Here is a 16751-nt window from a genome sequence, read left to right on the forward strand (position 1 = left end):
ACCCCCAGTGGCAAATTGTTAAACTTCTTTGAAGAAGAAAAAAATGAATATGAGACTAAATGACTTTGTGCAAATGAGCATGAACTTGTAGTGTCCTCGGTGATGACCAGACACATATAAATCACTGACAGGGGGTAAGGACATGTGGAAAGGGCATTTGAAAAGCACTGGAGCTATCAGATGGAAGGGAAATCTAAAGACAAATGACAGAGGCACTGGAGGACAAATCAGCCCTGGAGCTGAGGCAGCTGGGTCTGAAGAGATTGTCTGGTTGGGCGGGGGGACGTTGATTGATTGAGTCTGGCAACTATTGATCAGCTATCAGCTCTATCTGTGAGGGAAAGCGTTAAGATTCAGGCATGCTTGTTTAATGAATCAGTTCCCTAATGTTACAGTAGAGGGATTAGCCTTAAATCAGAGCAGTGCTGAATATCCAGTCTGTGGTGGCTGTTGCTTATTTGAGTAATGACATTTTGATGTGTAACACCTTTTAAACATGTTGCATTACATACTCACAAAGAAGTAAGAATTCAAAACATTTTTCAGAATCACAGGCTGGTACCTACAATTCAGTTTGTTTAGTTAGTACGGATGATTCAGATCTGCACAAGAAAGGAGTGAGAAGATAGTTTTCTACATGTCATGTCATGTCATGTTTACAAATGTGTCCTTCTTGCACATTCACACTATTCCTGCTATTCTCTACACAACATGCACCATGTGCTGTACAAAATCTGGATTTGTTTCATTACTTGTGGGTCTTACAGTAGAAGTGTTGATGAAATAGATAAAGAGGATATTTTCATTCTAAATTAGGTATAACATTTCAATACTCTGTGGCATAGGATTAGTTCAACACTGAGGTTCAGTTACAGGTGTTTAACTTTACAGTAACACATGTTCTCTTACTGCTGTGTTCACCAGCTTTGCACACAAGTTAATTTCCCTTTGTTACTCTTTATGTTTATGCTAATGATGAATGATGATTTAATTATTGATAGCATTCTTGAAAACAGAGAAGAACTCACACACACTGTCTCGCTTACTGCTGAAATATGTATTCATCAGGTACAGTATGTCATTGATGGCATTTTATTTAAAGTTCACAGACTGTTTTACAACAAACCTCCATTATGAAACATAATGCCATGGGTATACTGCATATACAAATAATCTAAATCAGTAACAAATTATCACTGTATTATCACCCATTTGAAATTTCAAGGCTTAGATGTGAGTTCATGTGCATTTATTTTTGAAAACAGTGAATGCAAATATTGTTGAGTGATCTGAAAGAGCTGAATGCATTTTAGTGTCAAAGCAATGAAAATAATCGTTAATTTCTTGCTCCGCATACAAGCATGAACAAGTAAAAAACAATTAGCATCTAAGCATCTTAACTGAATAAAAGGCCAATACATTTATGTAGTAAAAAGGTGTTTATTTTTATTCCATAATCATCTGAAACAATCTAGCGCTCCATTGGGGGTCCCACTTTCCAGGACGAAAACTGCTGTGTTTACCCTATTTCACAGTGAGCTTGAGCTATTAAATATGTCTCTTTCTCGTTGCTATGTATTTGTTTGTTTGTGTTTTGTTGTTGCTCTGTGTGTGTGTGAAAACTGAAATTGAAGCAAAATCAAATCCATGGTCATAACCACATCATTAAATTTGTAATGTAATCACACTGTGCATACTGTTACTTTATCGGGATGGAGCCTCAGGATCAAATCCATCAGGCTTTGCTCTGAACGAAATTGGATTGAGTGATTGATTTATGTATGTCAAGTGAAGGGCAAAGAGACAGACAAAAGGAAACCGCAGAGTGTGAGAGAGGGTCAGGGAGGGGAGTCGCAGATATATGGATGAAGCATGGCCCCCTGATGGGGGAAGGAGAGCATTGAATCAGACAGAGATAAATGGAGTGTGAGAGACAGAGAGAAAGAAATTCAGACATATGCCTGCTGACCTCAACCCTTTTTTTACCCAACTAATCAATACAGGGAAATGTATGTGTGTGTGTGTACGTGCTTGTCTGGAGGGAGGGAGGTTTTGTCTGTGTCGTTCTCAATAAAGATCACAAACACAGTGACATTACCTCAGTCCTGACTCCTCCCTGGCCTTCCAACCTTTGCACATGCTTCTATTTAATTTTGGGCCCCTGTAATCTTATAAAAGACTGAGAGGTCGAGAGCACTTAGACAGTCCTCGTCACTGAGAAAAGAACGTGAGGAAAGTGGGAGATAAAACGTACAACATCACTGCTGCACAAATGACATATGCGTCGTCGTACATATAAAGTGCATTTGCGCATCTGCTTTCCTTGTGTTTCATTTGGTTTAACAAATAGAAAGGGCTGCATTTTCACACAAAATAATTGACAACAAAGAATAAAAATGAATGGTTGGTCATTAGGATTTTTTGTCTGACTGCCAGACTCTATTTACTCTAGTTTTATAAAACACACAGACACATTGGCTAACAGACAAAAGACAGCACTTTCTACAGAATCATTTCTTTGACAGATGCCTGGTGTATACTATTACTCTGAGCAGTGCATTTTCCCAGCAGAGAATTCTGCAAAGTTTCTACAACAGTAATCAGATCAAATGTGCTATATTCCACCTAGTAGTCATCCCTATGAGCCTTATAATCGGTTCCTCCTGCCATTTAAGGCAAAACATGTTTCCCATACATTCCAATTAGGAGGAAGCCCCAGCATGGCTTTATGCTAATCCAAAGTGCATAACGACTACATCGACCCAACGTTCAACTATCCATACTTCTTGAAATTAAAGAAAGAAAGTGAAGATGGCAGCTCTGCAGGTAAAAAGAAAAGAAAAGCGTGCCCCTTTTCTTTCTATGAAATCATGACAGACAGATCAATAGCTGTCCGGATCAGATGGAGCAGTGCCCAGTGTTTATAGCAGAGCTTCACCCGTGAAGACAAACAGTATGCAGTCAAGGATCAGATGCTCTGGCTGAAAGGGAGTGAAGGTGTGCAGAGGATGAAGGCACCCTCCCTATCCAAACACTCAGCTGTTATTGGTTCTCTGGATGGCCTGCAATCACCGTTTAAGTCTCGAAGGGGCCCGATTTATGAGATAGTAAATTAAAATGACACTCCCCAATGTGAGCTCCACAGTGAGTACGATAACACTCCTACAGAGATCTCATGATGGACAAAGAAACCTTGAGAGGTGGGGTCCACCTGACTTGATTGATTGTTAGAATAGATATTGTGACATTTGATTTGGTGCAGGGTATCATCAGTGAATCTGTAACTACTGTAATCTATTATATGATATGGTGATTATAACAAGACTACAGTCTACAGTCCCCCTTGCAGCTGTGGCTGTGGAAACAGTGATGCTTTGAGCTAAATGCTAACATCAGCTTGCTAACATGCTGACAATGACAAAATATATAATGTGTAATATAAGGTTTACCATCTTCACCTTCTTAATTTAGCGTGTTAGCATGCTAACATTTGCTTACTAGCACTAAACACAGACTATAGCTGAGACTGATGAAAATATTTTTCAAGTATTTGGTGATAAACAAATGACCTGATAATGGCACTAGAAGAAAAGTTAGGGGTTCACCCACCAAAGTCAGTAAACATTTTCCTGACTCGCTAGTTTCAAGTCTTCTTTAATACAGCATGATGTTCATTTAGTAAATGATGGTCCCATTAAGACTAAAAGTAGATAAAGCAGAGTGTGCTTTAGGGCATGGCTACATTGAGAGGCGGCTACCATAGTGTTGTCCGGTCTGGGTGTTTTTCGTCTTAGAACCCTTTTTAGTGTGTTTTGCATTCATGAAATGTATTTCCAACATTTTGGTCACCTAAAATGTCTTGTTCAGAGTTCGGTTGTACTTAGCTCCGCCCACTCATGTCACAGACGACAGGCTTCAAAACCATAGTCAACAAACCAATTGATGACTTCAAGGTGACTTGGTCCACTTCTTATATGCAGTCGATGGGTAGATAAATGGTTATTACATTGAAAGCTTTGTTGTATCCTTTCCTACATGGGACAGCGGGAGAATGTAGCGCTTTGCAGACTGTGATCTGTGAACTCTCTGGTTCAATGTAATGTCCAGCAGCTGTCTGTGTGTTAGTGAGCCATCTGTGACTCTCCTCACCCAGTGGCTCTGAAAGAACATGTTCAACCGAGCTTAAATTGCACTTGACCATTCAATGTCAAAGCACTAACACCAAAGACACGTCATGGTAAAGTAATGCTAAAACCATGTGCATATGTTTAAATACTGTTTGTCCACCACACTATCGGCTCCTTCATGGAAGTAGAGAAAAAAGGATGGGAGCCAAAACCCAGAGTATACAGTTGTTTTTGTCCAAGTTGATGACAATGATTTGAACGGTGTCATGGACATGTTCAGTCATAGCGGAGGGAGATGAACCAATAAAGTGATGTGTCAGTATCACCTACCTTTGAGGTGTTTGATCAGAATGGCTTTGTCGAAAAAATCTCAAATGATTAATCGTAGAGAGAAAATAACTCCTGATATAAAGAAGAGTAGTCAGTGTGAATTTGTCATAACAATGTCTTGTAACAGTTTACCCACTGGGATTTTTCAGTAGAAATAGTGGGCCAGTGACTAAAAGGTTTTTATAATTTTTCTTTTTCCTTTTAGATATCTCAGTGTCAGTAAGAAGAGACGTTGTTTACTCCAGGATCAGATGTGAAACGCTTAAAACCAGCACAACACAGCTTCCACTTCATCTTAGGAGGCTATTATTCTTTTTGCTGCCTTACAAACACTTACTGCCAACATTGTTCGGTAGCTTTCAATGTCAAGTGTTGAATATCATCAGTGCCAAACCTGCTGGACAGTTATTTTTATATTAACTGTTTCAGGGGGAAAAACACACTATCATGTTAGGAAACCAAAGCAAAATTTTCCTTCTGTCCCACTGCTCACATTTAATCACATAGAACAAGACATCCTTTCTAAAAAAACATTATTTCCCCCCCATGTGTGATCATTCAGAGGCAGTCGTTTACAAAACACACAATGGAAATATTATTAGACAAAAAAGACTAAATGATTGTCTCCTGACAGTCAAGAAGAACACGCACACGCACACGCACACGCACACACACACACAAATTCTGCCAGCATGCAAATAAGCATTTTCTTAACGGTATTAGTTTTATTAAGTGTCTCCTGCAGAGTCTATTTACTATCTGAGCCCATCCTGCACAACTGCGTGAGTAATACCCCCTAATCTAATTGAGAAACAGCTAGACAAAATAGTTTTACAAAATGTAATTTTATTCCAGTCTGGAGCACTACCTTAGTAATTTGAGCCACATCACCATGATTACTACCACTTCAGAATAAATAGCACACTTCATGCAGATGTCAGGTTACCTACAGTAGATGTTCGCTGCAACAAATGTGTCTTTGGTAATACTCTGCTGCAATCCACTCTGGGAGAAAACCTCACACCTACACATTGTGTCTCCATTTCTGCCCTACATTAACTAATTAAAAAAAGAATGCAAGCTTAATAGTAGCAAATACAGTATGTCTGCAGGTTAGAGGTGAACATATTCCTGAGAATCTTTGCCACACACTGACTCTGAGACCTTGGAAGAGACAAGAATAACAGGAGCTGGGCTGCTACAGTTTAACTGTAGGATCATTGTGCAGAAATAAAATGTCTGAAGGCAGGACATTCTGGCTGATGAATGTTGGTCACAGGCTATAATATAAAAATAAACAGGAGTAGTGGTTTTACTATTTATTAACTAATCTCATATAACAACTAGAATGACACTCAGAGAGCGGAGACCTCCGACAAGTTGGAAACAACATGTACGCTACAAAAAAGATGTGTTGTAATTTATTGCTCATAGCATTCAAACAACACGTTGAAAGCTGTGTCCGATTTGAGAGGGCGTTCATGTGAATCTTCCCACTTGGAAATTAATTTTTACGATTATTCCGATGCAACATGAATGCAGCACACAAATGCCTCTATCTCACAATGTTAACGCAAGTGAGACATCATTCGTCCTTCTGCCCAGTAATTTGCATCTGCTCCAAAATGTAATGAGTTTTTCCACCAAGTTTCACGAAAATCAGGCCAGTAGTTATTTCCTGTAATCCTTCTGACGGACAAACAGACAAACAGAGCCAAAAATATAACCTCCTCTTCAGCGGAGGTAATAGCAATTAAAGCTCAGTTGAAGCTTAGACAGGTTCAAGAGCATATACTGTAGTTCCAATATTCAGCACCACGGTCCACTTCATGCCACAGTCTTACCAGTGAGCTCCAGCTAACAAGCTCAGCCCCATCTCTCGGGGACAGGGCTTATGTCTGGTTCCCAATCTGCAGTTTTCTATTTGTTTGCACGTCCGAAGGCCGTTAGTGTCAAGACTGAAATGGAATTCCAACATTTTTTCCAGTGTCATCATCGTGACTGTTTTCTCTATTTATGCAGTAGAAAAGGTTTTTACCTGATCTTAAGCTATGACTTGCTGCTACTTCTTTTAAGTCCAGGAATGCTCTATTCTCAAAAAGGAAAACGTAATAGGCTTCTGAGTTTGGGATGACTATGTTGCTTACCCTGAGCCAGAACGACAGTTTGTCTCTCTGCTTTTAGAGATTGTGTGTGCAGTCTCCTTCCTAAATACATGCAATAATATATTACTCTTATCCAAGACGATCAGACTGAAAGCTTATCATCCCTTAACTGTTGAAATCTTGGAAAAACATTCTTAAACCATCTGCGTTAGAAACCAAGCAAGCCCATCTGCTGCGAGCCTCCTCAATGACTCCCATCGCCAACATCTCCACGATCTCTCTCTCTGCAATATCCCTCCTTTTGGGCTCATTTCCGATATCGTATTTTTCTCATTTTTCATTCCCCCTCGCTTTTTTTTTCTCGCTACACAATGAGATTTACAGGGGGCGGTCTTAAATCGTCAATGAGTGAGGCAAGAAAGAGGTTACTGCCCAACCTTCAGGTCACAGTTATTTGAGTTGTGATCTGGCTGACCGTGACAAAAGGATACTCTTTCATCTCTGTGAGCACAAAAGGGGCTTAAGAGGGGGGGTGCACTGTCCAAGACCAGCAGAGAAATATGTACTGAAGCTTTCCATGATGACCATGAGGTCAGAGAGGGCCTTTCTTTAAACAAAGATGGAACGAGAATGATCGTTGTATATGCAATCCCAGTTTGCACCTCTCTACACTGAACGCTGGGTGTAGTACCACTGATTTCTGATGGAAGCTTCTTCATCTCCAAGGTGATGTGGCTCTTCTTCTCAAGTTTACACTATAAAGTATGATTATCCTCATTCAGTTTTCCATGACCTAAAAGTCAAAATACTCCACTAATTAAGCATTGCATTCCTATAACATAGTGGGAGTCACAATTGACAGTTAAAACAAACGGGATGAAATATAATATTTTATACAAATTTTAAGAGAAAGAAAATAAGAGAAGTCAACTCCAGATGCACCAAACGTTCTTAACCATCCAAATCTGCTCTCAGCCAGGTGTGCTGAATGATGAATCCTGCTTGATCATAACTTGGAGACGTATGGCCGATGGTTTATTATTAGCATAGGTAACGTCCCCTAAACACTATATAAGGGCGGGCGTTTACTGTGCAATTACTTTGGCACCAAAAAAAGGCTGTAGGAAGAATCTGAACTTCAGCAGCAGAGAAATTGAGATACTGTTAAATAAACTTAAACAGAGTGAACATGACTTTTCTAGAGCGTCACTACTGGTGTTACAGGAAAATTAAAAACCTCTAAAAGCAATATAAAAGCCATTCAGAAGCTGAACACACGCAGTATCACCCAAGGGTTTTTATAGTCCTAATTGGGATCAATGGACCAATAGTAGTTCTTTAGCCCACAAATGTAATAATCCAATCATTAAATTACTCTAAAACATACAATAATCTAAATTTGATTATATGATATTCATGCAGTCTTTTTATGTTCCTCAAATAAAAAACTTTCTTTCTTTGCCTACATTAACCACAATGCAAATCAACCACCAACTGTATGGTTGGAGATTCGGGTGTGTAACTCATCAGACGTCACACGGCTCCACAGAAGGATTTATACAACTTTTTTTTGCATATGCAGTGAAATTGATGGCGTTCCCCTTTACAATCAGAATTTTTGATCATATAGGAGGGGATACATGTGTATTTTAAATGCATTCATGTGCTTTTTCATTCAAGCAAGTTTTACCTCAACCATATTGTGCCAAAGCCAATAGACGTGATGGAAAGGTAAAATATTTGACTTTCAGGTGTGTTGCTCCATCTTGTCTGTTTATTCAGAGTCTCAGAGGTACTGTATGTTTAAATTTTATATTTTATATCTCCCTTGAAATTAATTAACTTGCATTGGATTGAATCACAGCTCCAGCTATGTTGAGAAGGGGATAATCCAATCATCTTCTGTTGCTCTGCATTGGGAATTCAGCTGCTGTTACAAACTGTTCACAATGCTTTACAACAGCAGTTACATTGTTGATCCGTGCTGATACTCATTAAATCTCTCACAGACCTACCACACTCCCATGGGCATAGATAGAGAGTAAAAATGGCAGCACATTGCAGTTCTTTGGCAATCAAACAAGTGGCTGCAAGAAATTTAAAATGCATTGAAGAAGGAAAATGAAACAAAATGAAACAATGGCAGTTTCAAAATGAGTACCTCAAGTTCATTTGTTGGTTCTCTTCAGTCCCAACACACGATAATTCCACTATTCAGGAGAAAGCCAAACACAAGACAGGACTTTGAGTACACAAAGGCTGCCAATGGATTCTAAATTTCTCCTCAATCAATGTTCGTTGTTTACCAGTAAAGGAGTTTAATGTGAGGCCTTGTTTCTGTGTCTACGGCTTGCAATGATGTAATTGACAAATGTCTCGCTTTTTTGTCATGCACAATAGCAGAGAATATATTGTGACAGTCACACTTTCACTACACATAAGCGGGTTGATTCTATTTTTTCGGACACAGTTCTCATTCCAATTTATAATGAGACGGAACAGGTTAAAGGTGCAACAGAGCCCACTTCTAACCTAACCAAATGACTCTTTGTATTGCAAATGAAACAACGTTTTCCTTCACTAAATTAGCAAGTGGCTGTGTCATAGGTGGATGAGGTAACAGACGGGTATCCTGCTGATGCACTGGCCTTTAACTCAACCAAAAGTTCAACCCAGTAGAGGCCGATTACTCAATTTTATCTGTTTTGATGAAGTTGTTTATTTAGAGTTGAGCTCGTTCATCCTCGTGGAGTACCAGGCTGCATGTAAACGTAAAGTCACCGAGGGCTACAGCCTGTTGACTCTTCTAAGATCCATTTATAATCTCAGCTGGTTCCAAGTGTCTTGCCTCAGGCTGTAGTTGGCACTGATTTATCCCAGAGCTATTCAGAGCCCTCATCAAATCAAAACAATATGTAGGTCTAATTTTTGCACGAAAAGCTTCTTCTTGGCATAGCATTTTATCCCCCTTCAATACCTCTGTGAGTAATAAAATATTCTGTTTCCTCAGGCTTGAGATGAAATGACAGGTTGCAGTAATAACAAGATTATAAAACTTTTTATTGATCCCCTCTGAAGATGAATTCATAAAGCAAATTCCACACAAATCTCAGGTTCACATAATATTTTTTTTTACGCAAAGTTATGGCACCATTACTTTCTATAATTTCACCAGAAAAAATATTGATGTGGCTGTGGCCATGGTTTTATTTATACAAATGATGAGGAAGTATGTGTGGACCCACTGGAAAATAGTAATTACACTATATCAATGTTCCCCAAAACAGAATTAGCAGGGCCAGTACGATGTTGAAGCCAGTGATTTCGGGTGCGAGATAAAATATACATTCCACTGACGTATTGTTTGACACCAATGTAAAACTCCTGCGGACGGAACAGTCAAGGAAGCACAATTGGTTTCCCCTTTGGAAGCAACACAGTGGTAAACAACTGATGGACAATATTAAACCCAAGGGGAGAAACTGAGTATGACAAACAGATTTATGCATGGATGAACTCCACTGCGCCAGAGCCATCAATTCTCCATCTTTCTCAGAGCCGGTTTCTTTAGCCTCTGTCTCACTGTGCCTGTCATAACATTTATCCCTGTTCTCTGCTAAGTGCTAATACATTTACATTTTTAGTGCTGCTCAGTAATAAAAGAGGTGGAATGAGTGGAGGCCTTTTACCATTGCTCAAACAAACATCAATGAACTCATCTCACGGAGGAGCCACCCCACTTTCAAAACTCCCTCCGATGGTCCATCCACCCACCCACAGCTTGGCCACTGCTCCACAGTGCAGGTCAACAGTGTTGCGGTTTGAGTCTCCTCAGTTTCACTCACAGTTCTCGCCCTCATGTCGAGGTTCACTCACAAGAGTCTGCCTCACACAGGAGGCTCCACATTAGTCATTTGTCCAGTCTGGATTCTCTGTGCACGTCGTTGTCGCTTTTAGAATGTGGATGAAACATTTTGTAACCAAAAGTTACCAACTGAAGTCACAGGTTAAGCACACAGGCACAAAACGGGAAAAGAGGGGTTGAGGTTGGTCTCTACTGTCTCAGTGGACTGACATGCTAGTCTTTGGGTGGGGTCTAATTTTCAAATGACATATTATAAACAGTCTCAATCAAGAATTTACTCTGCTGCATTTAAGAAAACATGAACCTGGAGACAGCCTTCAGGATGTTTTCGTCACATCTCTTATTTTGTTGTTAGATGAAATCCACTGTCTTCATCAAAGCTGGGTTTTATCAGTTATGACAAAAAGGAGGGCGAAAATTAAAAAAAGCAATTTTAGTAAAGACAAAAACCATCACATAAGGAACAAAATAAATAAATAAAGAGAGCTGTGCAGGATTTGATGACGAAACAAACCACGGATAAAAATAGCGAAGCATTTTTCAAACACAGCCCAGTCGGTATCTAAGTAGATTATCTACACACTTGTGCTGCATCTCTTCTGATGCAACACTACAATACTGATCTTAGGTTAATGATCTCGAGAGGTATAACCAAGGCCGACCAGCCATGATAAGATCTTCACGCTGCCAAATACTGAATAAGGTAATAACAAGCCTACTTTAAGACAAGTGGTTATTGGGTCGTTTGAAATAGAACAATTCACAGCTTTACAAAGCCCTTTCCTTGGATAGCTGGTAGGGCACATCAATATAGTTGAGGCATTTGGAACAATGACTTGATAAGACTACATACTGCGTATGACCGGTGAGCAGGAAAAGACTACCAATAATGTCATCTCATAATTTCCTAATCCATTACCTGCTGTGGCGCCTGTGTGTGAGAGGAACTATACCTGCACCTATGCTAAGTTTGACCTTTCCACAGTGTATACATTCTTTGCTTACATGTCACACAGAAAGAGCAGAAAAGAAAGCATACACAGGCCATTACTAAGATAGTGAAGAAACAGTCAGCTGTGCATTTACACCTGGGACACTGGCTGCTGCTTCCTTCAGTGAACTGTTCCCACACGGCTTCAGTTCCAGTTAATCACATACAGTACTTTCAGTGCAGTGAACAGCAGGTATTTTGGAATGGGAGACCAGAAGAAGAAGGCACAGAGGGGTGCTTCAGAAGTGTCCATGCGAAGGGAAATTGTGCATCTATACAGTTTACACTGTGAACAAGATCTCGTACAGTACATCATGTGTAACAGTAGTCTATATCTGGGATTTCTCCTTCTCTATAGCCACGGTTGGTGCCATGTCCTGCATTAGAAACATGGTCGTCACCCTTGTACAGGCCAGTGCCATTGGAGGGGAATATGGTATGAATGATGTAATCCTCTCGTAGGGGTTTTGGATGCATTGGCTGGCAAGCTGCCATAGGCGTCATCTGGAACCCTGGACTGCGGATCTCCAAAATAGTATTGTCCTTCTTGGTGCCTGACTCAATGTAATCATCACAGCTCTTCTTTTTTCGGGAGCTGCTGCGAGTATAGTGGTCACGGGAGCACAAATGCCCAGTCCTATGTCCATACCAGCAGAAGATGCCAAAAATAAGAGCCAAAGATACAATGGCGGTAGCTCCACCAATAATCCCTGCCAAGGGCAGCACTGTCATCTGCTTTGAGTCTTCATTCTCCTCCTCCTCTAAAGGGGTGAGGTCAGACGTTTCAGCTTTTGCACACACCAGAGCTTCATCAGAGTCAGCATCTCCAGGAATTGCTCCTTTGCTTTCTGAACTTGCAGCAAGGGGCACCATGCAGATTATGTAACTGGAACGTGGTTGGAGGGAGGTAAGAAGGTACTCACGACGGTCTCCTCGGACCAGAGTCTCTGTGATTGATCCCAAGGCGTTCCCAGTACCCAGTCGGAGCCAACTCAGCCTGAAGGAGGAGCTGGGCTGGGCCACGCTCCAGGTAACACGGACGCTGTTGTGAGAGAGAGGCTTCACGTTGAGGGCTAGGCTCTTCCCTACACCACTACTGCTAAGAGTGTAGTCTAAGCCAGAGTCAGGAAGCCCCAGGCCAGGTCGCTTTGAGCGGAGGGTGAAGAGAGAGCCCTGTGGAGGGGTGTGAGTGGTAGAGCTATCGACTCCACCTCCGCCAACTCTGTCTCTGGTCCCTGGTGCCCTCACCACCTCACACTCCTCCATCTCGCTGGTCAGGTCTATCAAAGCCATGTCTCGCACCCTGTCAGGTCCATGGCAGGTGAGGCCTCTGACAGTGATGGAGTTACCGCGGGCATGCAGCCAGTCATACAGCCAACGCAGGTTGCAGCCACAGTGCCAAGGATTGCCTCGCACAAGCAGCTGACCCAGGCTGTCTAGGTCTTTGAACAGTCCCCTCGGTAGGGTGGTCAGGTTGTTTCCTGACAGGTCCAGTCTTAGCAGCCTATGCATGCCATCCAAGGAACCACGAGGCATATGAGTCAGGGCATTTTCCTGTAGAGACAGGCGCTGCAGATGGGCGCTGGGGAGGTTGACAGGTGGGGTCTGGAGGGAGTTACGGACTAGGGACAACTCGGTCAAGTTGGCAAGGCGGGAGAATGTGTCATCGGCAATGCGCTGGTTCGCCAAAAGGTTCCCATCCAGGACGAGACATCTAAGAGAGGCGAGGCCTCGGAAGGCGTGGGTTGGGATAGTGGATATCCGGTTGTCATCCAGTCGGAGTTCTTCCAGTGAGGCAGGCAGTCCTGAGGGGATACTGGACAGGTGGTTGCGTGAAAGGAAAAGTAGACGCAACCGTGGGTTGTCTGCAAAGGCCTGGTCCTCAATGCTGACAGTGGAAATAGAATTGTCGTCCAAGTGGAGCTTCTCTAGCAAGGGCATCCGAGCCAGTGCACTACGAGGAATAGTGCGTATGTTGTTGTCCTGCAAATGCAGTTCACGGATGGAGGGTGGCAGGTGCACAGGGAATTCATCCAGTTCATTATCATAGAGGTAGACCACACGGACAGCAAGCTGGCGCTCCAAGGACGTGGGCAAATCCTGGGTTGTTTATCTGGTTGTTCTGAAGGTAGAGAACGGACGCTGTAGGAGGAAGCGACGGGATGGAGCTCAGACCACGATCATTACAGTAGATAAAGTCCTCATCGCACCTGCATACAGAAGGGCATATCATGTCCCTGTCTCCAATGTACCCTTGTATCGTGGCTGTAGCAAACTGAAGCATGCCGGCACGTAGTGTCAAGCAAAGAATCAGCAGGAAGAGCCGAGCCCGCAGCTTAGCCACACCTACAGGTGCCATTATGGTGAACATAAGCACTGTCTCTCTTTTCCAGGTCTGTTGTTGATCCTCAAATCGTTGCGGTGAGCTGGATCCCTGTGACCTCCAACCTGAGAGAGAAAGAGAAATTACAGTCAGCACTGATGCACAAAATAATTAGTAAATGGGTTAGGGTTACAAGACAACTAAGGTAATTTTAGTCAAATTTTTCAGTTCAGCTTCACACTGTACAATTCATTCTCTAATGTCTAAACGATATTAGAGCATAGGAACATGCTACAATTATCGTATCTAAACAGAAGAGACATCTTTCGCTTAATGACAAGATTGTTTTTTTCTCCACAATTATTGGTCATATCATCAAGGAGTTGTGCACACATGGCTGGATCTGTGAAGAATCCTGCTCAGCCTCTCAAAACATTCTGCCATTGATTCAAAGTGAAAAAAACCCACATAACTGCACAGCCATCCATCCTTATGTGGAATTAAGAACATTAATCCAAGATTACAGACAGTAAGACTAAACTTTAGTGTGTCCTGTAAGGAAAAGTTAGGAACAGCAAGTTCGGAGTTGACAAATCCAATCCTACATTTAGAATTAAGCCTTGCACATAAATATGAAGTCTTGAGAATTTTCTCACTGCTGAATTATTCAAAGAGACCTAGAGAGGCTCTATGAATCCATTAGGAGTTCCCAGCAGATGGCTGCATTAGCCAGACAGAGCTCAAGATACTTTTCATTATCAAGACTGAACAACATGTTTTAGCTCAGAGCCGTCGTTTTCAAGAGCTAAATTCTCATCAGGCAGTCAAGACGGTACTTGGCCCTATAAAACTTACACAACAACACAAATCATGTCTTCTTAATTAAGTTGCATCACATTAATAAACAACAATAAAATGGTAAAGGAAAGGTCCATCTGCAGCAGAATGCAGAAGGTGCGACAACTAATAGCTTTTTGTAATCAACACAATTGTGCTTCGGGAGCCTATAAGGGCTGTACTCAGAACTTGATTGGCATCCGGGTTTTCTGTTGTTATTGATTAAGCTAGAGATGTCATAACAGAAGGTACATTATTGAATACAGAGATTTGGAAACTGGTAAATTGCAACAGAGTGACAACTGGAGCCTATCGCAGTCTTCAATAACCAGGGCCATTAGTCAAACCGTTAAGGCCCACACAGCAGCAAACATAGTCAGGCTGTTTTATTGATTTTCTCACAAATCCGAGGTGATCTGCCAAAGCCAGTCGGCTCTTATGTATATTACAGGATTCCCAGCAGTCTAAGTCACGATAATTAACCAAATGAATGACAACTCTGCTGGGAGTTGACCTTACTGAGAATATATTTGCAAACATTAATCTGTGATTATTCATTACCAAAATATTGAAAATGATGACAGCAAATTTTGTTGACATTGCACTAATTTTCAAGTATCATGAATCACCGCTTGAAAACATAAACAACTCCAAACCCTCTCACAGTTGTTCAGCCATTATAATAGAAAAATAATTACTGTCTATCCGTTCAAATGTTTTTCCACTGAGTGAAATGGGCATGATTTTACGACCATCTTATTTGATTCCAATAGAAACATATCTAAGCTGCCAGTATGCTGAAGTGGATATTACAGTATGTATTTTATTTTTATAATAATATAATAATAATATATATATTTTTCAATCTCTTAATATATCCACAAAAAATATAAACATTAATTGGTTGCAGCAGAAGATGTCTCTTGATTCTTCCTCGGTGGTTGTACCCTCCTATAATCAGTCCTGGAGCAACAACATAGGAAAATGTCAGATTTAAAGTTTTAAGAATTTAAAAAGATCAAGTTTATGACAAACTTGTCTCCAGTTTAGTATGATAACACGTTTGTGACATATAATTGTGGGTACGTCAAAGAATGTTGTGCTTCTTTCCCCTGTTAAACTAGATAGTGTTCATATATTTCTACATTATAACTCTGATAGGGTAGATTATTACAGAATCATGCTGATAATCTGTTTTACAGGATAATGTACTGCAGCATTAATATATGTCTTCATTGGATATCAGGCTTGAGACTTCAGAACAAAAGCTTCAATAGAAAATAAATGCATAATAGTACCGTCATTATTAATGTCACCTTTTGTCACTGCATTATTTTCCAAATTCAAGCCTTACTTTATATTTCTTGTTTGATTCATGTCCGTCTCCACCAAGAGTTCATATACTTCAGTGCAGTTTTGTATTGGTCGATTGTATGACTAAGAAGGCTATACAATGTATTCTGCAGTAAACGTTCACAAGGTTTCATGTGTGTGGGGCTGACTGGTGCTAAAGAATGGATGACTTTTGAGTCCCAGGAGCTTCAGCAGAGACTCTCTTGAACAGTAGAGTATTTGGGTCATCCCTTTAAAAACAACATAGATGTGGTGTGAGATTGAAGTGGTGCAGACTAGTGCCGGAGGGATTAATAGAGCATATTGCACTGTGATTCTCTGGATTAAGCAGGTGCTACAAAGAATGCCAAACAGTCATTTCAGTATCTTTTTGCCCTATGGTTACTCATTTTTCTTCCTCTATTAGAAAATAATGTAAAAGCATATAAAGCTCCTGACTGCTCTTTGTGTTTGTGTGTGTAAATGTTTCTGCTTCGGACATGCTGTGTGTTTGTCTGTCCATGCACGACATAATTGCAAAACATTAACCTATATGGGGACAATCTATATGGACGCAGTCTACATTTCAGTTATCTGTACAGGGGAGTAAAGCAGGGATGCGACGCAATGTGTTAGCCAGACAGCCAGCCGCCTCAGGCAGAGAACAGCAACCCCCAATCTAATACTGGAACCCAAGACTGGATCGATTTACATAAACAAAACAGGGAGGGAGAGAGAGTGACAGAAAGCAGCTTTGAGCAAGATCTTTGAATCCAATCTCTCCATTATTCCCCACACAGAGGGATAGGACTTGGAAATCTGGAAAACCAGATTTTGGATG

The 16751-nt window shown here is 41.1% G+C and overlaps 1 protein-coding gene across 1 annotated transcript in view; it reads right to left on the reverse strand.

Moving 5' to 3' along the window:
* Positions 1–9601: 9601 nt before the first annotated feature.
* Positions 9602–16751, reverse strand: part of flrt1a (fibronectin leucine rich transmembrane protein 1a) — a 35907-nt gene continuing 28757 nt past the window's right edge. The window contains 2 exon segments of the mRNA XM_029448918.1: positions 9602–13515; positions 13517–13866. Coding sequence (XP_029304778.1) covers positions 11731–13515; positions 13517–13789 — 2058 coding nt within the window. The 5' untranslated portion in view covers positions 13790–13866 and the 3' untranslated portion in view covers positions 9602–11730.

This window comes from Cottoperca gobio, chromosome 14 (genome assembly GCF_900634415.1).
Source record: "Cottoperca gobio chromosome 14, fCotGob3.1, whole genome shotgun sequence".
NCBI classification, from domain to species: domain Eukaryota; kingdom Metazoa; phylum Chordata; class Actinopteri; order Perciformes; family Bovichtidae; genus Cottoperca; species Cottoperca gobio.